We start from the raw sequence: 20990 nt of genomic DNA, 5'->3' as shown, positions 1-20990 counted from the left end.
TGTGGGGAGCGGTAGTGCCGCGGTTTGCTTGCCGCGCTTCGAACCTGGCGTCCCGAGTTCGATTCCCGCTCACGGTCAACACCAGTGACGATTGTTTGAACTGCTCCTGGGCCTCCCCTAGGTCGACTCAGCCTCAAATGAGTACCTGATGCAGTGTGTAAACATCGCCACTGGGGAGACAAAGGCGGCAGGGCGTGGTGCTGGCCACCCACCCCCTCGTGTGCCGTGCCAGGCTTGATAGGTGCTCGCTAACAGCACTTACCCCAGCAGTCTGTTGAAGGCTATACTGGGGGATCTTGTCTTTAAATGAGTAACTAGTCTGGTGTGTGAACATCGCCACGGGCTGACAGAGGTGGCCAGGTGTGGTTCTGGCCACACCACCCCTTCGTGCCCCTCGCGCTTGTCCTCAAAATCTTGTAGAGGCTATACGGGGGATCTTTGTCTATGTGTTTGTGTGCGCGTGTGGGGAGCAGTTGCATAGCGTGTAATGCACCACACTGAAATGCCAGCAACTTTGCCTCTCCTGGGCAGGTCTCTACGGTTGCCACCTGTCCTGGCTATCCTGGTAATGTCCTCTTTTCTAGATTGCTGTCCTGGGAAATCTACACGTCTTCCCAGAACAATTCAAGCACTATTTTTTTTGTCAGTTAATAATACATCACGTAAGACTAGACAATGTTTGACCTGCAGTTTTCCCATCTTCCCATGTTGTGAGATATTTCCCTTGCCATAATACGTCCCGGATTTTGGCACCTCAGACGTGGCAACTCTACAAGCCCCCCCCCCCCCGCCCCATAGCCGCAAAGGCCGAAATAAATAAATAAAAAGTGTGTATAACACAAAATAATTACATTTATTTGCCTATGGGCTTTCCAGACTGACGTTGATGAATGTTACAGAGTGATGAGACGGACGTTCATCTGTCTATGTGTTTGTCTCCGGGTGTTGAATCCCACAGGCAACAGGGCGCATACATCGCCACACAAGGTCCTCTCCCTGAAACGACGGAGGACTTCTGGAGGATGCTTTGGGAGCAGAACTCCACCATCGTGGTCATGCTGACTAAGCTTAGAGAGATGGGACGGGTACGGACACACGCACGCACAACAACAACAACCGCCATTCTCCACTACGTGGCGGTGACGTCACCACGGCGCTTGTGCCAGGCTCTGTGCGCTTTAAGGCCACGCGAATTGTCGAACGCCTGCTGGCAGGCGGTCACGGGACAGACCCCAAGTGCCACGGGTTGACTGACTGAGATGACACGTCCAAAAGACAGCCGCACGCACACCCTCACGCACACAGACACACGCAGACCCGTGTAATCTGGCGAAGCCACAAAGTCGGAGCATGTACCCAGGGACCCAGAAAGCCATGTAAACACCGTCACACTCATGTAGATTTATTAGTTTATATTACAAATTCAGTGGGACAATGTTTTGTCAACTACAGCAACTGTTAACGTGCAACCGTGTTTTGCAACGATGATTAAACAACTGTGAATTCAAAACGTCCAATTTAACCTTTCCTTTTTGGTAATGTTGATTTCTCTATTCTGTTGTTTCCTTCAAGTTTCCGTACAGTTCAATTTGGTCACCCATCATTTTTTGTAACCTCTGCCGACTCCAGCTAGGGGGGCTGGAAAACTGCAGGAAAGGGAGCCCCATGACTCGCCGAATGTTTCCAGCTGCAAGTCAAACGTCTGCGTCTGTGTCGCTGGCCACTCGATGGTTTGGCCTTTTTAGGTCCTTCGCTTAGCGAACTGTGATTAAAGGATGCAGCGTCTCACCTCAGCCACCGCGGTCCACGTACCTGTAGACCCGCGCAGCTGCACAAGTTCAGTTTCGGTTTTGTTTCGGTTTATTTTGAAGTTCCCTGTGAGTTCAGAAGCTCTTTCGTCGGGTTTCATCAATAAAAAAACACACACCGTTTCCGTGAAAGACATAACAGAGAAAAAGCTATGAAGAATTCAAATGAATAAATAAAAAATAGGTAAGAAATTATATGATTTTAAAAATGTATCTTTTAAAAGTTTTGAGCGAAGTATGGAATAAAAAAGGTGCAAGATTAGGTGTAAAAAGTGCCAGTGGTAAAACACACCATCCACAAGTATCCACCGCACACGGACACACGGACACACGGACACGCATGCCACTCAACTGAACCACAAAGTCTGTATGAATGTCTGTTGAACCTTGTAAATACTCTACGTAGCCAGCCGTGATAAAATGATGCCACAGTGGCGAGATGTTATTTGCCTCGCCTGGTATGCAAGAGGTCGTGGGTTCAATCCTGATCTCCGGGTCCTCCTGTTTTTCCCTCCACATTTATAAACATGCGCTTCAAGTATTTGGCTGCTATAAATTTCCACGTGGTGAGCCCCTTCGTTGAGCAATCATTTGTGGCCAGGTCGCTTCTGAACACGAGCTATAGAGCTCAATGGGCCTTACCTGGTAAAGTAAATCTAGTTTAGTTAATAATTTAAGATCGCAAAGATCCCTTCCCTGCTCTCTGTGCGCCATCAATGAGTTTATCCGGCGGGTTCGTATTACCTGGTGAAATAAAAAGTAAAATGTTTAAGTTTAAAATGGGTGCAAATTAAGGTGTGAGTGCATACTCTTAGTTCTTTCGGTAAAGTCACGTAGGCAAAAAATGAAATAAAAATTAATAAAAATAAAACAATGATTTTCATAGTTTTATTTAATTAATAAAAATAAAACAATGATTTTCATAGTTTTATTTTTATTAATTTTTATTACATTTTTCACCTACTTGACTTTACCGAAAGAACTAAGAGTATTAATCCTTGCCGTCACGAAAGCTTCAAATCTACAAGGTGTGAGTGCAGCTTGTCACCCTGCCCTGCCCCCCCCCCACCCCCCACCTCCTGCCCTCAGGAGAAGTGCCACCAGTACTGGCCAGCGGAGCGCTCGGCGCGCTACCAGTACTTTGTGGTGGACCCCATGGCCGAGTACAACATGCCGCAGTACGTGCTGCGCGAGTTCAAGGTCACCGACGCCAGGGTGAGTTCGATCGCTTCGCCGTTTTGGGCCGTTGGAGCCATGACCGTTGCCTTCAAGCGGTGGTCTCTTCCGCTTCGCTCTGTCCGTCGTTGGGTCTTGCAACCGAGATGGCTTCCGTTCCCGTCCTGTCATTGATGTTTGATGTCCATTCGGATTCTGGCACCTTCCAATGCTCCCTCCAGCCACCGTCCTTGGCAATATTTCAGACATGCGACCAGGAAGATCGGTCACTCTCTGCAGTTTCCTCTACTTGACCTGACTCAGTAAGCCTGGATTATTTGAACGTGTCTATTCCTTCCAGGACTACCCGAATGATTGCATTGCTCCTTCCAAGACATTTTTATGAATTCCCCAGAAGGCTTTCCTTTCAAAGGCAGTGGTTATCCTTTCGCAGTTTGCTTTGCCAAGGGAGGAGGTACCCACTTGCTCGATGTCAGTTGCTATTGTTTTATTGAGCCATGAGGACACATCCCACTGGCGGTGACAGAGTCAACGGCATATTCTTGCAAAGCATGTAATTAGTTATTCACGCCTCACTGCTTCTCCACAGCGATGTGATGATATTGTCACTACTTATGCTCGTAATTAGAATAAAAATTTTAGTTTTTTTGTGGACGGTTTTGGAATCTCATGTCATTTTTTGTTTCATGTTTGAACGCTAAAATGTTGCACCACACATAGCCAACCGTGCTAAACGGATGTGCGTGGGAAGGACAATGAATTAAACGCAACATAAAAATTACTCTTAATGTAAGCATGAATGATTGGCCTTAATGTAATACACTCACTGGTTACAAGTTAGTCAACTCACGCAAACACATTTTTGCGAGTGTAGGAAAAAAAAACACATTTTTATTCACGTAAAAGCCACGGTCACACCCCTTGCTTCGCCGCGGAAACATGGGATCCATCTCCTCATTCCCCCATCCCACCCTTACCCCCCCCCCCGCTACCAGGACGGACAGTCCCGCACCGTGCGTCAGTTCCAGTTCACGGACTGGCCCGAGCAGGGCGTGCCCAAGTCGGGCGAGGGCTTCATCGACTTTATCGGCCAGGTGCACAAGACCAAGGAGCAGTTTGGCCAGGATGGGCCCATCACCGTGCACTGCAGGTGACCGCTCGCGACCGGTCTCTCCCCCCCCGGGCCCATTGTTCATCATCATCACCGTCATTTATTATTCATACCTGCACCTGGTTGTAATGGGTTAGGCGCAGTGGACTTAAAATCCAGAGGGTCTCGCCGGTTCAAATCGATCTCTCAGCGCAGCGGTTGAAAGGATGGTGCAAGTTTTTGTTTTAATTCACCCACCCCCACCCACCCTTCACAACCAACACCACCAATGTCCACCCAGCAGTGTCAATGGGTCCGAAGCAGTCAAGTACATCGGCAGGTTGCGTGTGAAGCGGTAATGGGTTGCTTTTCTAACCTCTTACAAGATATCTGGCCAATGTGGACAAGGGGGCCAAAATACCCTGGGAATAGATGGGCCCTCAAGTTGAGGCCCTGCCTTGGTAAATAAAGCTTGGTGCTGGCAACACCGCTGCTACTGCTGAGGCTGCTGCTGCTACTGATGATCTTCATGATCGCATTCAATCCCTCATCATAAATATGATCTATTATTTATACCCCACCTCCAAAGGGATGTTGCTGTAGGGTGTATTGGTTTTTAACACTGGACATGCACATCCATTGATCATATCGATCATGATGATGATGTCACTGCTGCTGCTTTAGCCGATAATGATTTCGGTAACGCTGCTGCGGTTGCTGCTGATGATGATGTACAGTAGACTACGACGATGCTGTATCTAGAACTTCGTTCGCACAGTGCAAAGCCAAACATGATAATCGGAGTTGTGGGGAAAGGACAACAAATTAAACAAAACAACCAGTTGTAAAGAAATTAGTTAATCAGTCTTGATGCAAAAGTGCATAGCTCCAGTGCCTTCCTAATATCAGATGGAAGAACGTTCCAGGAAGCATCTGAAGGCACGTGATGCCGTGGCCGTCTTTGTTCAATGGCTGGATAACCACGGCAATGATGGCGATGACGACGGCGATGATGACGATCATGATGATCATGATGATGGTGACACACGATGATGATGACGACGATGATTGCGACGATGATGATTTATGACAAAGATGATGATCGATGACGACGCTGATGACGACGATGGTTACACACGATGATGATGATTTATGACGATGATGATGGCGACAATGACGATGGCGATGGCGACGACGACGATTTTGACGACGATGGCGACGACGACGATGGTGGCGATGATGACTATCATGATTATGGTGACACACGGTGATGATGACGACGACGACGATGATTGCGACGATGATGATTGATGACAAAGATGATGATCGATGACGACAATGACGATGACGATGGTTACACACGACGATGATTTATGACGATGATGATGATGATTTATGACGATGATGATGGCGACAATGACGACGACGACGTCGACGACGATGGTGGCACGGTTGAGGGACGGGACTGTCGTGTGCGCGTGCCCCCTGGCAGCGCTGGCGTGGGGCGGACGGGCGTCTTCGTGACGCTGAGCATCGTGCTCGAGCGAATGCGCTACGAGGGGACCGTCGACGTGTTCCAGACGGTGAAGATGCTGCGAACGCAGCGCGCCGCCATGATACAGACCGAGGTGAGGCCTTCCCCAGCTGGCACCGCTCACGCCCCGCGGCGTCGCAACGGTCACACCTGGCAGGTTCTGTCGTCAAGGTTTTCAGATCTACGTTACGTAAGAAAAAGTAATTTGTCCCACCCCGGGTCGTTCCGTCAGTCTGCCGTTCACAAGGGCTCGCTGGGAGAGCAGCTTTCTCGCGCTCACCGAGGTTGACGGATTATTCCGAATTGGAATTAAGCCAGAGAACCGAGGTGTTGATGACGAGCAATGTGTAACTTTGTGGCCTTTAGGCCTTTTGTCCAAATGAGTTGTCGCCCAAAATATATTTCACCGTGCTCAATCTCATCAAGGCAAGAGCTGAGCAGGGTTGAACCTCGGCTGCGTCTGGATGGGCGATCGCCATGCACAAGGTTTGTCCGTACGGCTTGCGGGACTGCATGAAGAGCAGCAGAGGGCAATGTAAGCAAAAATAAATTGTGGTAGAGTACCACTATTGCAACCTGCTTTGCCAGTGGCAAAATATGATAATTGTTTTTTTACCCTTTTATCTGGCAATAAAACTGACACCTTTGTTTACAAGGAGTCATGTTTGCATTGACCACAATACCTGCGGTCGGAATGCAAACAAAAAACACAACTCTGATAATGTATGCACTGCTCTAAGAAAAGCTGTCTCGGGTGTGGACCAATCAATTTCAAGGACAGTGCATACATTATCAGAGTTGTGTTTTTTTGTTTGCATTCCGACCGCAGGTACTGTGGTCAATGCAAACATGACTCCTTGTAAAAAAAGGTGTCAGTTTTGTTGCCAGATAAAAGGGTAAAAAAACAATTATCATGTGATAGACTACTAGACTTCTACTATTTGGTTCTTTCGGTAAAGTCACGTAGAAAGAAATAAAATAAAATCATAATAGAATACGACGTTTCGATTGCAACACAAGCAGTCGTCATCGATTGCTTGTGTTGCAATCGAAACAGTCGAGGTTCGTGACTGCAGGAAACACATTCCTGCGGAGGGAGCTGGTAGGAACGTTGGGTTGCTCGGTCAATGGCCAGGGTCAACGGCGGCGTGGTGTATTCCGCAAATATGCCCGACTGTGAGGGTGGGCACAAGCCGGCGTGACTAGGTTAAACGTTGAGTTTTATAAGGGCACCACGGGGTGACCAACCCCTCCCCACCCAGCCCCACACCTCCCACCCCCCACCCAGCCCCACCCTCCCCACCCAGCCCCTCCCCACCCAGCCCCTCCCCATCCTCTCCTCCCCACCCAGCCCCACCCTCCCCACCCAGCCCCTCCCCACCCTCCCCACCCAGCCCCTCCCTGCACGACGGACACAATAATCCCCTGTGGGCTGGTGTAACCAGGAGGATCCTACCAGTATTAAGCTTTGAATCTACAATACTTCTATGCGCCCACATCTATATTCTCTTCCCTTCTCCAAACCCGCACCAATCAGTAAGTTGGTATGGTCAAGTAGCTCCACCCGCCCCCCACCATCACCATGACCTGCACAGTGTGGGGAGGCCCTCTTCCAGCAGTGAAGGGACACAAAGAGGTAGGGGTGATGTACAAGGGGGTGATGTTCAAGGGTGTGATGTACAGGCATAGGTAGTGATGGGCCAGGCAAAGGGCAGCATGTGCTGGATCAGGAGCCCTGAGTGGAGGATGCCAGGTGGAGGTTTGTGCAATCACCGGTACAATAAAGGGGCAGGGGTCACGGGGCCAAAGTTTACTCGGCCCCAATACGCGATGACGTATTCTGGGTCGAGGGAGGTGAGGCGCAGGCTGCTCCTGGGATGCCGTGCACGTGGAGCAAGATGTTGAGTGAGTAGGTGCTGGGTGATGGCTGCGAGCCACATGATGCTGGGGTGACAAAAGATGCGTAGTTGTCAAAATGTAACGAATGAAGGAGGCTGCTCTGGGCAGTGGCAGATCCAAGATGGGGCTGTGTGGGGCGATGGGGGGTGACTACCCTCCGCTCCCCCTCCTCCCACCGCTCCTTCCGTTGAGACCCCGAAACTTGGTATTTTATAGATTTTTATCAGACAGATAATATTGAATGTATTTTTGTGTGATTATTCATGTAGGCCCAATTTCAAAAGTATTACATGTTGGGCAGTGTTTGAATAATGAAGCTGGTACAATAAGTTTGACGGCGGGGAGGGGGGGTGGTATGTTGAACTTCTTTCGCACCGCACATAGCCCCAACCATGCTAATCAGAGGTGCGGGGGAAGGACAACAAATTAAGCACAAAAAGCGGTTCTAGACAAATGAGCTTTCACTCTAGAAGTAAAAGTTCAAAGCTCTGGTGGCTTCCTAATGTCGGAAAAAAAGAGCGTTCCAGACGGCTGCAGAAGAGCATCTGGAAGTGCGCGATGCGGTGACCACCGTCTTTGTTCGGTGACTGCCGAAAATCCGCTGCGAGGATGACCGGAGTTCGCGGGATGGGTTTTATGCTCCTTGTGGATGACGCTCGGTACTTTGCACCGTGAGTAATTGCCTGCCTGTGGTTGTTGGCCATCTCTGCCGCCCCGCTCTCTCTCTCTTTCTCTCTGTGCGACATCGAACAGGACCAGTATCAGTTCTGCTACCAGGCGGCCCTGGAGTACCTGGGCAGCTTCGACCACTACGCCATGTGAGAGCGTCAGCGGCGCGATGGACTCGGAGGTGCCTCGCGCGCCCGTCCCGGATTCGCCGTCTCAAACGAGCCGACGCTCGCGACGATGGAGTCGGAGTTGCACTGTGGGTCGGGGGTGGGGGGGGTGACTGGGCCGGGCCGGGCCGGCGGCTTTGGGCGTGCAGGAGGAGGAGGTGGCGGCGGTGGCGGGGGCAGCTGTGGAAATTCACCGCGGGAGCTGCCCTGCAATTTACTCCGAGCGCCTCTCGCAGCACCATCCCTGGCCCCTCGCCACCCTTCAACAGCAGACAGGAGTGATGCAGCAGCAGCAGCAACAGCAGCAACAGCAGCAGTAGCAAGAGGTTTTGTTTTCATATTCGTCCCGTCTGTACGTTTCGTCCGTTCGTCTGTTTCGTTTTAAAAAAAAAAAAAGTTTTTTTTGGGGGGGGTGGGCAGGGGATGGTGGGAGGAGGTTGGGGGGGGCGTTGTCGTGGAAATTTCGTAACAAACAAAAACCTCTTGAACCAAAAAAACTGCGGAGAACTTTGGCGGCCGAGATTTTGTGGTGATTACCTCAGAACGGTCACACAAGCGGCTGCGATGGGGGGGGTGGTGGTGGTGGTGACCGAAGCGGCGGCAGGAGGCGGTGGCGGCGAAGGTCGAGCGGGAAGTGCGCGCCTCCCCAACTCCCGCCGCTCCGAGGTTCTAGCGGGGCTCCCGGCGAGGAAGAGCCGGTCGCTGAGCTGCCCCACCGCTGTCAAGACGCCTGTGAAGCCGAGGAGGGGACGAGGAGGACACGTGGTGGGGCACGCGGACGTTGTGGTGGCGCCGGTGGTGGTGGCGGCGCCGGTGGTGGTGGCGGCAGAGGTGGTGGAGGGGTCAAAGGGGGGGGGGGGGTGAGGATAAGCTCCTCGCGGTTCATTAAAACCACGACACATGGGGACACACACACACACCGGTTCGCACACACACACACATAAACTAATGTATAGAGAGACTTAATTTTTCAGCCATTAATGTATGTAACTGTAATGTATAAATAATACAGTAATGTATGTCCCCCCTGATTTAAAAAAAAACACAATGCTGTCCGATAGACCGCTGGTGGTGGTGGTGGTGACAGGCGGATGGGCTCTTGGTGTGCGTGCGTGCGTGTGTACGTTTATTCCGCGTCGAGCTTAGTATTATTTTTTTTTAAACGTGTGCTATGGTTCACGGTCGCTCCACGGGGAAAAACAAATATGCGTTAGTCGACGGCGAACCTGACAATCCTCCGGAGCAGGAGTACGGTACAGCGTCCCTGTCTCTCGCTCGCCAGCCCTGCCCTGCGCTCTTCGCACAGCGCCCACCACCGTCGTGGCTCTGCAGGGAGATCGATGAGGGTAAGGGCAGTGGGTACCCCCCCCCCATCCTCTCTTGCCATGTCCGTGTGAGCACATTTCATCTGACCCTGTGGTGATGCCCGAGTCCAGAAGGGCGAACCTTCCAAACAAACCCTGCAGTTAATTCGTTGGCCGCGTAAGAATCGTGGCTCTGCACTTGTTTTATTTGCGATATATTCGTTGTTGGTGTACAACAGTTTTGTAGACAATCCCCAATAATCGCTGTTTGGCTGGTCCCCTCAAAAGCACCAAAAAAAATCTCCCCTCCGATGCTCATCTTTGATCGTACATGACAATGTCGCTGCACGGTTAACTTCACAGCATTTTTATTTGTTGGACTTTTGATCACTAACGATATCTCCGTTCCTTCTGCTGGACCCAGAAGTCATTGAGCTGTGATCAGGCTGTGTCTATCCACTCGGTCCCAAAAGCATTCGCATCTCCATGCAAAAGCGTGCGTGTGTGCCACAGAGGCTATGTATGTCCGCAAATACAAAAAAAAAAGTCCGGTTGGGATGACCCCTAAACTTTTGGTGCGGAAGCCAAACACGCAATTCGCTTCTAGTTGAACGTTTCCTGAGCAGCTCATTGAACTTTATTCTTTTCCTGACGAGCAGAGTGTGGCCCTCTGCGCTAGGCTCTACACCGCACCGCGCGTGTGGGCAAGGGCGATGCTCCTGTCCCGCATGCCGCCAATGACACCACAAGTCCAGTGTCCACTCTTACCACTCAAGGCATTTGGTGTGCGCGCGCGTGTGAGTTATCGCGTGGACCTGTTTAAACAAGAGCTAATTTTTTTTTTATGACAAAGGTTATATATGTATGCTGTTCGGTTATACAAGTCAGCCTTACACCGCAGTGTTGTAGCCCACACACCCTGTAATGTGTATGAGCCAAGCTGGGTTTTTTTTGTATTGTAATAAAGTTCTGGATTCAAAAGCGTTTGCTGTAATGTCATTAAAGCGTCGTACGGCAACGCATGGCCTTGGCAGGATAAATGCATTTTAATATTTTGTTTTACATTTACCATCAGCTGGATTCTTGAATAGAAATCAAGCCAAGAATTAAACACTGCCCACAAAGTGTTTGATTTGAAGCTTTCGTGACTGCAATGATTCATACTCTTAGTTCTTTCGGTAAAGTCACGTAGGTAAAAAATGTAATTAAAATTAATAAAAAAAAATAATGCTGCAAATCTGGCTGTGACGATCCCGCCTGATGACGGAGACTTGTGTTGCCTCCGAAACGTCGTGATTTTATTATTTTATTTTTTATTAATTTTAATTTAATTTTTTACCTACGTGACTTTACCGAAAGAGCTAATAGTAAGAGCACAAAGTGTTTCCTGGATTAGCGTAAAGACTGCCGGAGCGACTGCTGTTAGCGAGAAGCCTTTCGTTCCTCCAGGGCAGCGGTGTGGTCAGTGCCGCACTTGCACAGCCGCCTTTGTCTCCCCAAGCCGCCATTCACATTCCGCGACCTGCTGTTCATTATTTAAGGCCGAATTAACCCACGAGAGGTCCAGCCCAAGTTCAGGTACCACTTTGTCACGGTTGTTGTGAATGAACAGGAGTTGAACCTAGCTTGCTAGGACATAGAAGGCTGTGTAAACCGCAGTTGTGACTCTCCTAGTGTGTCTGTGTATGGTTTGTTTTTATGTGTGTATGCATGTGTCTGTGTGTGCTCGATGCGGGGAGCGGTAGTGTAGTGGTTAGCGCGTTGCACCACGAACCCAGCGACCCGAGTTCGATTCCCGCTCACGGCCAGCATCAGTAACGATTATCTGAAACGGTCCTGGGCCTCTCACTCGGTCGACTCAGCCTCAACATCGCCGTGGGAGACGAAGGCGGTCGGGGATGGTGCTGGCCCACCCACCCCCTCTTGTACCGTGCCTGCCTTCGTAGGTGCTCGCTAACAGCACTTGCTGGTTGCAACTACCAGCGAAATGCCCGTACCCAATTATTGCATGTGCGTGGATTTGGTCTCGGACACACCGGTGTGCTGCAGAAGCTGTCATAAAAACTGGCCACGTGTATCCACGTGGCAACTTTATTAGGTGGCTGTGTCGGGGGGTGGAGGGAAGGTTTACGACACATTTTAGTCGCGCGTCCTGAAGCAAAAACAAAATCAATCGACTATGAGCGTCTGTGAAAGGCTCTGTTGTAAATATTTGACTTCTGTCTTTGTGTTGTGTCTATGTATGAAAACGTTAGCCCCCTCCGCCCTCCGCCTCCCCCACACACACCCACTTGAACGCAAAAAGTAATTTATCCATTCGTGTGATGAATGGCATGTGGGGTTTTTTGAGATCAGAAAAAAAGGCAAATTGGCAAGGAACGTGCGTGCGCGATTTTTGTGTCTAAATGTAAATGCGGGTGTGGGGGTCTCTCGCAAAGGGGGGGGGAGGGGCGCCTGGTAGGGTGGTGGGGTGGTGGGGGTGTGAGTCCGTGTGGTACAAGAGCATATGGAGCTGAGTGGACTTGCCGATGACTGGTACCAGCGGTGTCAAGATCGGCCTCTGTGCAGGAGTCTCGTGAAAGACGCTGCTGGGCAGTTGGAGATAGTCGCCCTCCAACAACGGAGAGCAGAGGAGTGTGGCTCACAACAACAAGCGGAGCGCCGAGTGGATAAAACACAGCGAGTTTGCACAGTAGGGGGCACAGGTGGCGCATCGGCCAGTCGTCTCAGTCAGTCGACGCGTGGCACCTGGGTCTGTCTCGTGAATTCCTGCCAGCGGGCGTTCGACACTTCACGTGGCATTAACGTGCACATAGCCTGGCACAAGCGCCGTGGTGATGCCTCCCACCACTTAGTGGCGGATGGCGCTTGTTGTTGTTGTGAATCCGTGGACCCGTGCCTGGGCACTCTCCCAGAGCCATTGCCCCCAATAGCTGTCAACTCCATATTCTTGTGCAGCGAAATGAGTTTTTAGGCTCATACGGCGCACAGCCGTTTCAATACGGGCAAACAATGTTTGTGTTTCTCCCTTGTGATGGGACTTTGTAGGACGAAATTTGAGATTTATACGGGCACGTCGTGACCAATAAGGTGCGAATTGGTCTGTAATAGGCTAGGACACTGGAAAAGGGGTTGACGGCTACGTGTGCCCCCCCCCCCCCCCCCTCGTACCGTCCTCTACTGCAGCGGTCCCCAACCTTTTTGGCACCAGGGACCGGTTTCGTTGAAGACAATTTTTTCACGGACCCGGGGGGGGGGGGGGGGGTTCATCATCATTGGGTCTTTCCCCCTTTTCAAAGAAGCTCTCCAGCGACGCTTGTTATTTTACTCAGGTTGGCTACTCGGGGTTCGCAGCTTGTGGGCTCACCAAGACTCTGACTGAGACAAGTGCGCAGTGCGGGAAAGATGCGCGGATGGAAGTGGTGAACAATAAAACAATGAGGGCGGCCCACGCGCGGACTCACCGCTCTCACCTCCTGCTGCTGTGCGGCCCGGTTCCTAACAGGCCACGGATCGGTACCGGTCCGCGGCCCGGGGAGTTGGGGACCCCTGCAGTCGAATGGACACGCGCCAATGGCGCGCACCTGCCACGCGTTCTCGTGTTAACCGGGGGGGGGGGGGGGGGGCTACCTTTCCCCCAGATGCCAGAGCCCATTTGCGTTAGCACACATTACGAATAAAAGCCCACGACGTTTTCCTTAGACTCTTACTTTTCACGTTTTTTTTGCCAGCATGTTGGAGGGCCTGTTGCTTTGAGGTGAGCGTCGTGTTTTGTGCGAGCGAGCGTCACAGCGAGGGCTGCCTTGCTGTGAAAATGACGACCGGTTGTCTGCTTCCTCGTTCTTTACGCAGTCGTCCACAACAACAACCGCCACCACCACCAAAAAAAAATGTAATCACATCACGGCGGCGTGTGAAGTTTCACAACCCTTGTCACGATGGCGATGTTTTTTTGTTGTTAAGTGCTCTAAACAGACGCGCACTAATCGGCAAATAAATATTACATCACGTAAAATGTAACCGGTGCTAGGGGTAGGGGGGGGCGACGGAGGGGGGGGGTAAAGGACACTTGAAAAATGATAAAATCACCGGGCGTGCGCCCCCACACTCTTTGTCACGTCTCAGAAGCCAAGCAGGCTTGAGCCTGAATTCAGTTACCGAAGAAGCGTCTCGTGCAGGCGGAGCAACGCACGCCAGACACCGTGGCCGAACGACACGCGGCACAATCCCAACGTACAACAAAAATACACAACCGGAGAGAGAATGAACTGTTGTCTGTTACTTCCTCCTTGATGAAGACACAGCCAGTGAACCACTTGGTCCAAAACAACGACCCCCCCCCCCCCGAACTTCCACACCCTCCCCCCCACCGCCACCTTGGCATGACATATCCAGAAGCTCATTTTGCATGCAGACTGTCAGCTCAAGGGGCTGCAGTGGGCAACCTGGGTTAATTGCAAAACCCATTCCCTTGCCTCGTGGACACAGCATGGCCATTTTAAGCTTTAATGGGCCTCCTATTCCTTGCAGACATCACCATCCTTAATCAGTCAGCAATGCGAGAGAGAAAGAGAGAGCTGTATTTATTTGACAGGTTTCAAGTAAATGTGGGATGCTGGGAAAATCTCCGAGGGAAAGGGGAGGGGAAATTAATAAATTAGAGCCTTGGTATGTGTTAGTACTAATATCCCAGAGAAGGGAACCCGACACTTTAGTGTTTTTCTTCTGCATGTGTTGAGAGGAGACACAAGATGCAATTCTAAGGGCTGTGGATATGCCACTGGTGCAGGCCAGAAACACTCAATGGAGCATCGAGGTTTATTTTATTTATTATTCATAAAAATATTTTATGGGTTAGATCGCATAAATGTAGACATGTCGTAAACCTGCCTCCACCCGACACAGACAATCGGTAAGGTTCGTCACGTGAACAAAACTTGATCATTACAGTAGTTATTACTTCAGCACACCGGTGTTTCGGAGAGTAAATCCACATTTACTATTTGAGTTAACGACGTATCGCTGCTGATTAAAACCAGCGTCATCAGGCGATTGCCAATTCTCGCAATTTGCCAAGTCTATGACGAAAATACAAGAGTACAGGTTTATATGCAAGCCTATGTAAGTTTGGCTAAGTACGTCTTGGCATCAATGCGTGTTAGTCCTTGGGTCTCTTATAAAAATAACTGTTTAAAACAATATTTATTTCACCAGGTATGGCTCACTGAGCTTTATAGCTCTTTTTCAGAAGCGACCTGGTCACAATTGATAGCCGAATGAAGTGGCTTACGTGGAAATTTATTTCAGCCAAAACCCCTAATCGCATGCTCTTAAATGTGGACGGAATAACCAGAGGACCCGGAGAGAGAGAGAACACGCAAACTTAAAATATACAGCAGGCGTCAGGATCGGGATCGGGATCGAACCCAAGACCACCTGCATACCCAGCCAAAGCATTTTAACATCTCCGAGCCACCGTGACGCCCCTGGCTGCGGATGTTGAAGTAAGGACAGCTGGATGTGACTCGGGGAGATGCACACAACAAAAGTACCACAAGCGAAATGCTGACCACGCGAAATAATGGGACTTGGAAGAAGACGATGCAAGCCAACGGTGCGCTGGTGCCGTCACGGCGAACTCAGCGGCGGGGTGTCGGGCACACATGCGAGGCTGGATGATCGCGGTTAAGCGGCGATGACCGGCGGCTACCATTGGGAGGCCCCACAGCCCAGCGTGTGACGGGGGATGGTGGCGGGGGTATCAGTGCAAGGGAGGCGCGCGAGCACAATTACAGGCGAGCTGGCGCTGGCTTTGGTAATTAGCCTACCGCTGGCAGGGAGCTCCCGGAGGTATCACGCCTTGCCCTGCAAATAACTCGAATCGCGCAGCTCTAGAATGCACCCCACGTGTATGTATGCACGTGTGTGTGTGTGTGTGCGCGCATTACGGATGGGGAGTGGTGGCGCAGTGGTTAGCGCGCTGTGCTGAGAACCCGGCTGACCCGAGTTTAATTCCCGCTCACAACCAATATCGACGATGGATAATTGAACCTGGTGTGGTGTTTCAGCGTCAGAACTGGGGAGGCAAAGGTGGCCGGGAGTGCTGCTGCGTCACAGAACTGCCCCAACAATCGATTAATGGCTATATAGGGGGATCTTCGTCTCGTCTTAGTGTTTGGGATGAGTTTCAGATTTAATAAAAAAAAATGTATTCCCAATTTTGGAATTTCGTATTTTTGGGATTAGAATGTGTTGATTGAATAATTGTCATTTGTTTATGCACTAAATTCCAATTGTTAAAGAATTCGACATCAAGTGTGCATTTTGTGTTTCATAATAATTTCAACTTGAAATGCTCTGAAGAGCGACAGGCAAGCAAGAAGGGAGCCCACGCGGTGAGCTGGTGCCAACAAATGTCCCAGCTGTGGAGTGCTCGAAATCAGCGGTCGCCAACATTTTTGGCACCAGGGACCGGTTTCGTGGAAGACACATTTTTCACGGACCGGGGGGGGGGGGGTCATCATCATTGGGTCTTTCCCACTTTTCAAATAATCTCTCCAGCGATGTTTGTTATTTTACTCATGTTGGCTAGGGGTTAGCAGCTTGTGGGCTCACCACAACTGTGACTGAGACAAGTGCGCAGTGCGGGAAAGAGGCGCGGACGGAAGTGGTCAATAATAAAATAACTGGCGGGCCACGCGAGGACTCACCGCTCTCACCTCCTGCTGCTGTGCGGCCCGGTTCCTAACAGGCCACGGACCGGTACCGGTCCACGGCCCGGGAGTTGGGGACCCCTGCTCCAAATGACGAATCTTTTAGCCCATCAAGGACGAGTGTTTGTTCATGTGCGAGGGATGCGGAGCACCCGGAGAAAGCCCCCGCGTGGAAGGTGGCAACACTCGTATCCCGTACATGTGTAAAAGATGCATACCTATCAACCCATAGGGTTTACCCGTATTATTGTGCAGGTAAATTGAGTTTTCAGGTCCATACGGCGGACAGACGTTTCAATACGGGCAAAGAAAGTTTATTTTTTTCTCTTGTGATGGGACTTTGTAGGATGAACGTTGAGATGTACGAGGGCACGGAGTGACCAATACGGTCTGAATTGATCTGTAATAAGGTAGGCACTGATAAGGTATTCACAGGTATGCAGATGGATGTTCATATTGACCGTACCACCTCCTGGCAGGCCAGAGTTACGGCACTTCGATGCCCTCGGGAAGGGAGTTTCGCAACATTCGCGCGACCAACCCAACAACCCTCGTAGACCCTCTCCTCCAGTGCTTGGATTACAGGCCATGTGCAGCGAACACCACCACCGTTCAGTTGAAAAGGTTTCATCAGCACAAAAGTTCATGCAAACATTTTACATGTTTACATAATTTAATCAAAGTGAGTTAAATGTAACGACACGAAATGCAGATTAATACCAAACGTTGTAAATCATCCAAAATGTCATGTATTGCCCCTAATTTTTCGGGAATTTTCGGATTCGTCAGAATGCATATAGGGTGTTGTATACGGTTGCGAAGCTGTGTATGTGCAAATCGTGTGCTGTGATATACCCTATACTTTAAATAAAAGGCGAGCCTTTTTTGCAAATTCGAAGATATCACTAGGATGTAATTTTGTTGAAAATGCTACACGAATTATGAATGTAGTAAATAGGCTTGGTGAGCACTAAAACGCATTATTACATTTTGGTCAATAGCTATTTTGGTTCATTTATTTTACGACAAATATTTCCAACGTATTTGTGCTAAATAAACGTATTTAATAACCAACATTGGGATGTTTTGAAACCAAGACATAGCGACCTGTTATTTTTAAAGATATTTTTTTACAAAATCAAATGTCCTAGTTAATTTCAGAACCCCATTTCCACCCCAATTCCTTTACACAAAAAACAGGGTATTATTTGTTCCAGAATAAGCTAACATTTTAAGAATAACTGTATATACAGACTGAATGTGGGGGACCGGTGATGCAGTCGCCAACTTATGCTCACCAGTGGTGAAGTATGGTCTAGCAATCCCCAAGGATAACAAAAAGCACGAGAGGGCTTCATCGAGCAGTGGATTGACAGTCTGCAATTTCTTTTTAAATTATACCATATCAGGGTTCATTAATCCGCTCTTTTGGTGATCCTATTTTGTGAAAGGCTCCAATCTCATCGTCTACAAGATTCTTACAAGGCAGACGGCAATCCAAACACAGCCTCCGATGACAAATAAAACCCTGCAATTTTCTTGGCATAGTGGGCTCTTAAGCGCTCACAAAGCAATGCCGGCCAGCAGACTGCGCTCGGCACAATGGGTCTCGCACACAATGGCACGGGGCTTTTTCCTCTTTTCTCCACTCGGAATGGCAGGCGAAGCATGCGAGTCCTCGGTAACCTGGAGTCCCGCGGGGTTGAGCCCTCACGAGCTCGACAGAACTCGGCACACTACAATTTGGACAGATACGTCACTGTAACGTTTCAGGGACATCTTAACAAGCACCAACTTTTTTCGAGGTTGAGGAAAAAAAAGAGTGGAAGTGTAGCAGCGTGCACATTTGTGACAGCACTGCCAGTTTGATAACATTGAGAACTTGTTTTCACACAAGTGTTTCGTATCAAGTTCACTGTAGCGCAAGGTTTTCACTTTGTTTTTTTTTTATCCGTTGCCAAGCACAGGGACAGATCCGAAATCCCAAAACGGCGGCCAGCAATACAACGGGGGTAAGAGAGTTAGTTTCTTTCATTGAGCAAGGTTATGAAGAACTTGTGGAAAAAAGGACAATGGTATGGAACATTCCAAAGTCGAGCAGTACGAGGAAATAAGCAATTGTGACCTGGCAATTTGTATAACTTATTTTGCATCATACGTAGCCAACTGTGCCAATCGGAGGTGTGGGGCGAAGGACAACACATTTCATACAAAAATAAGTTCTAAAGAAATGAGTTCTCAATTCAGGCAGTGTGGCAATTGAACAACGAATGAATGGCATGGCAGTCAGACCTACTCAACGTGGGTAGAGGCGTTAATGAGTGTGGTGCCACTAATTTTGAAATTTTCATCGAAGCTACGATGGCAAGTAGCTCCTACTTACAAAGACCAATACAAAACTGTTAAATGTGAAGCCAACATATCATCTTTATTAACACAGACATGTATTAAATAGGAAAGCAATTGCCATGTGGAATTTAAACAATATTACCAATCACATAGTAGTTATTTTTACACGTGGATGGGAAGAATGTCGCAATTTTTACAAGCCGAATAAGACAATGGTAATCGTACGTCCAAGGTTGCATACCCTTTTAACGTCTTTCCCACCAGTATTCACACGATACCCTTGGATAAAATGCTCAACGTTAAAAAAGACACTACACAATTTCAATATGCACGTTTATCAATGAATCTTGGATTTCAGAATAGCCTTCAAAGATTTAATTAACAAGAAAAAATGTACAAAAAGCATGCTCTACTGGGTCAACGTAAAAAAGACTAACTCAGCCAATTCATAAGTGCTTTTTCACGTGGGTTAAAACACTTTGGAACCAGACTTTGTTTTAATCTTTTTTAAATATTCCTTATGGGCAACGCTCTTTCCTGTTTGGAAAAGTTACGTTGAAAAAGCCTCCATTTCTACAATTGCTCTTTGCCAAATCAAGCTCTTAAAATTGAAGGGATGGAAAATTACACGTGCAATTACTATAATTAACAAATCTACATAAGTCGTTCTAAATAAAATACCAATATTCTGGTTCAACAGCGAAGTTAACGAAAAAATATGCAAACAAATTTAAATAAGCTTGGCCATGTACACAAAGATCCCAAAAATGTGTAGTCAATTTTGACACGAGTTGTTTTCCTATATTACAATCCACACGTTCCAAATGTACTAATAAACTCATTCACACATGGACAGTTCAGTATTAAAGCTCAAACTGTGCGGAGGTACAATGCCAAGAGTGTTCAAATATTGAGAAATATGCCAGTGTAAAAACCCAGTCGTGAGTTTCTGACCATCTCAAAATCAGGGATTTCTTTTAAGGATAAAACCAAAACAACGCACGTTGAAAAACATTGTATTTTCAGTCTACATTCTGTTATGTTACATTCTGCAAATACTATGTTACATGAAAAAACCTTAATACATGAGAAAAATAAAACACGTGAGAGTTAACTTTCTTTTGAAAAAAATAAGATGTACTGTAAATAAGGTTTAACACATTATACAGGGTGGAACTATACACGCAATCTTACATTGTTTCTATTGCAGAGCATACTGAAGTAAAGATGACAATTGCATTTCTAAACATGTTCCAAAAAAATGTGCACTGTAATAAACAGAAGCTAATGTATCAATACATTCACACAAAATGCACCTATGTGCAAGAACATTTGTACAATATAAATCTACATCCCAAAACAACGTATTAAGTATAAATGGGCTACAGAGAGGAGACATCTTTTACAGGTTTCCGTCTGACATTGTCTTGGCAACCAAGAGGGAACAAGAGGATGGCAGACGTATAGGGGTCAGGGGCTTTTATACAAGGCTCTTTCGATGCCTGAGAATTGGGCCAAACATGACGTAACGGCAATGTGCATGTCCAAATCAAAGAAAAGGTCTCAAGCCTCTGCAGTTTAAAAAATAATTTGGATGTTGCATGATGACCTCCTCCAGAAAGATGTGGGAATATTTGTTGAATTTGTTTTTTATATTTTGATTACTGGCCTGGGGTACAATTTACTTGCCCAGGCTAGGGTCCCGGGCGTGGTTGGCCAGGGAAGGCCTGCTCGAGGAATGAGCGATAGGCAGTGTGCTCCACGTAGTCCTCGGAGTACTTGGGGTTGAGCACACGTTGTCGCTTCGAGTCCTGCGCCACCATCTTGCCGTAAAAGACGTCGTCATATCGCATGTCCGAAGCCTGCGACTGCATGCACGCCAACAGAGCGATATAATACCACATGTTTAGCATCATACACTGTCGGTACAAGTGTTGTTAATGAGCACTTTACGGATTACAAACTATACGAAGTGTTTGTGGCCAAAACCATACCTGGCTGCTATTTGTCTCTTCCGTGCCGATTTGCAAATTGCGACGTGTAATCATTTGAAGGCGAGATGACCGAGATGTGCCCCATGATTAATTGGCACTAAAGTTGTCTATGGTAAAGAATCAAACTGAATTTGCTGGGTTTGAAAGGTGGTGTGCAACCCACTGCACAATCAATCACCCAGGCACGTGAGTTTTCTAAAAAAAAACATGTTTTTCTGCACAAACACCTTTAAAAGATAATCCAGAAAAGGACATTGCTGGAAAAACTGCAAATTATACAACTTATC

At 48.4% G+C, this 20990-nt stretch overlaps 2 protein-coding genes across 12 annotated transcripts in view; one reads left to right on the top strand and one right to left on the bottom strand.

The window, feature by feature from the left end:
- The window catches only part of LOC144941126 (receptor-type tyrosine-protein phosphatase delta-like), a 613380-nt gene extending 604635 nt beyond the window's left edge, over window positions 1–8745 (top strand). For all 9 annotated transcript variants that reach the window (XM_078867646.1, XM_078867648.1, XM_078867645.1 and 6 more), the window contains 5 exons: window positions 959–1085; window positions 2898–3023; window positions 3980–4134; window positions 5567–5702; window positions 8261–8745. In XM_078867646.1, coding sequence (XP_078723772.1) covers window positions 959–1085; window positions 2898–3023; window positions 3980–4134; window positions 5567–5702; window positions 8261–8329 — 613 coding nt within the window. In that variant the 3' untranslated portion in view covers window positions 8330–8745. The remainder of the gene's footprint in view (window positions 1–958; window positions 1086–2897; window positions 3024–3979; window positions 4135–5566; window positions 5703–8260) is intronic.
- Window positions 8746–18773: 10028 nt separating this feature from the next.
- LOC144941125 (lysine-specific demethylase 4C-like) overlaps window positions 18774–20990 on the bottom strand; it is a 34469-nt gene continuing 32252 nt past the window's right edge. For all 3 annotated transcript variants that reach the window (XM_078867640.1, XM_078867639.1, XM_078867641.1), the window contains exon 23: window positions 18774–20577. In XM_078867640.1, coding sequence (XP_078723766.1) covers window positions 20404–20577 — 174 coding nt within the window. In that variant the 3' untranslated portion in view covers window positions 18774–20403. The remainder of the gene's footprint in view (window positions 20578–20990) is intronic.

This window comes from Lampetra fluviatilis, chromosome 24 (assembly GCF_964198595.1).
Source record: "Lampetra fluviatilis chromosome 24, kcLamFluv1.1, whole genome shotgun sequence".
Classification (NCBI taxonomy): Eukaryota; Metazoa; Chordata; class Hyperoartia; order Petromyzontiformes; family Petromyzontidae; genus Lampetra; species Lampetra fluviatilis.
This window is presented reverse-complemented; position numbering and strand designations above follow the sequence as displayed.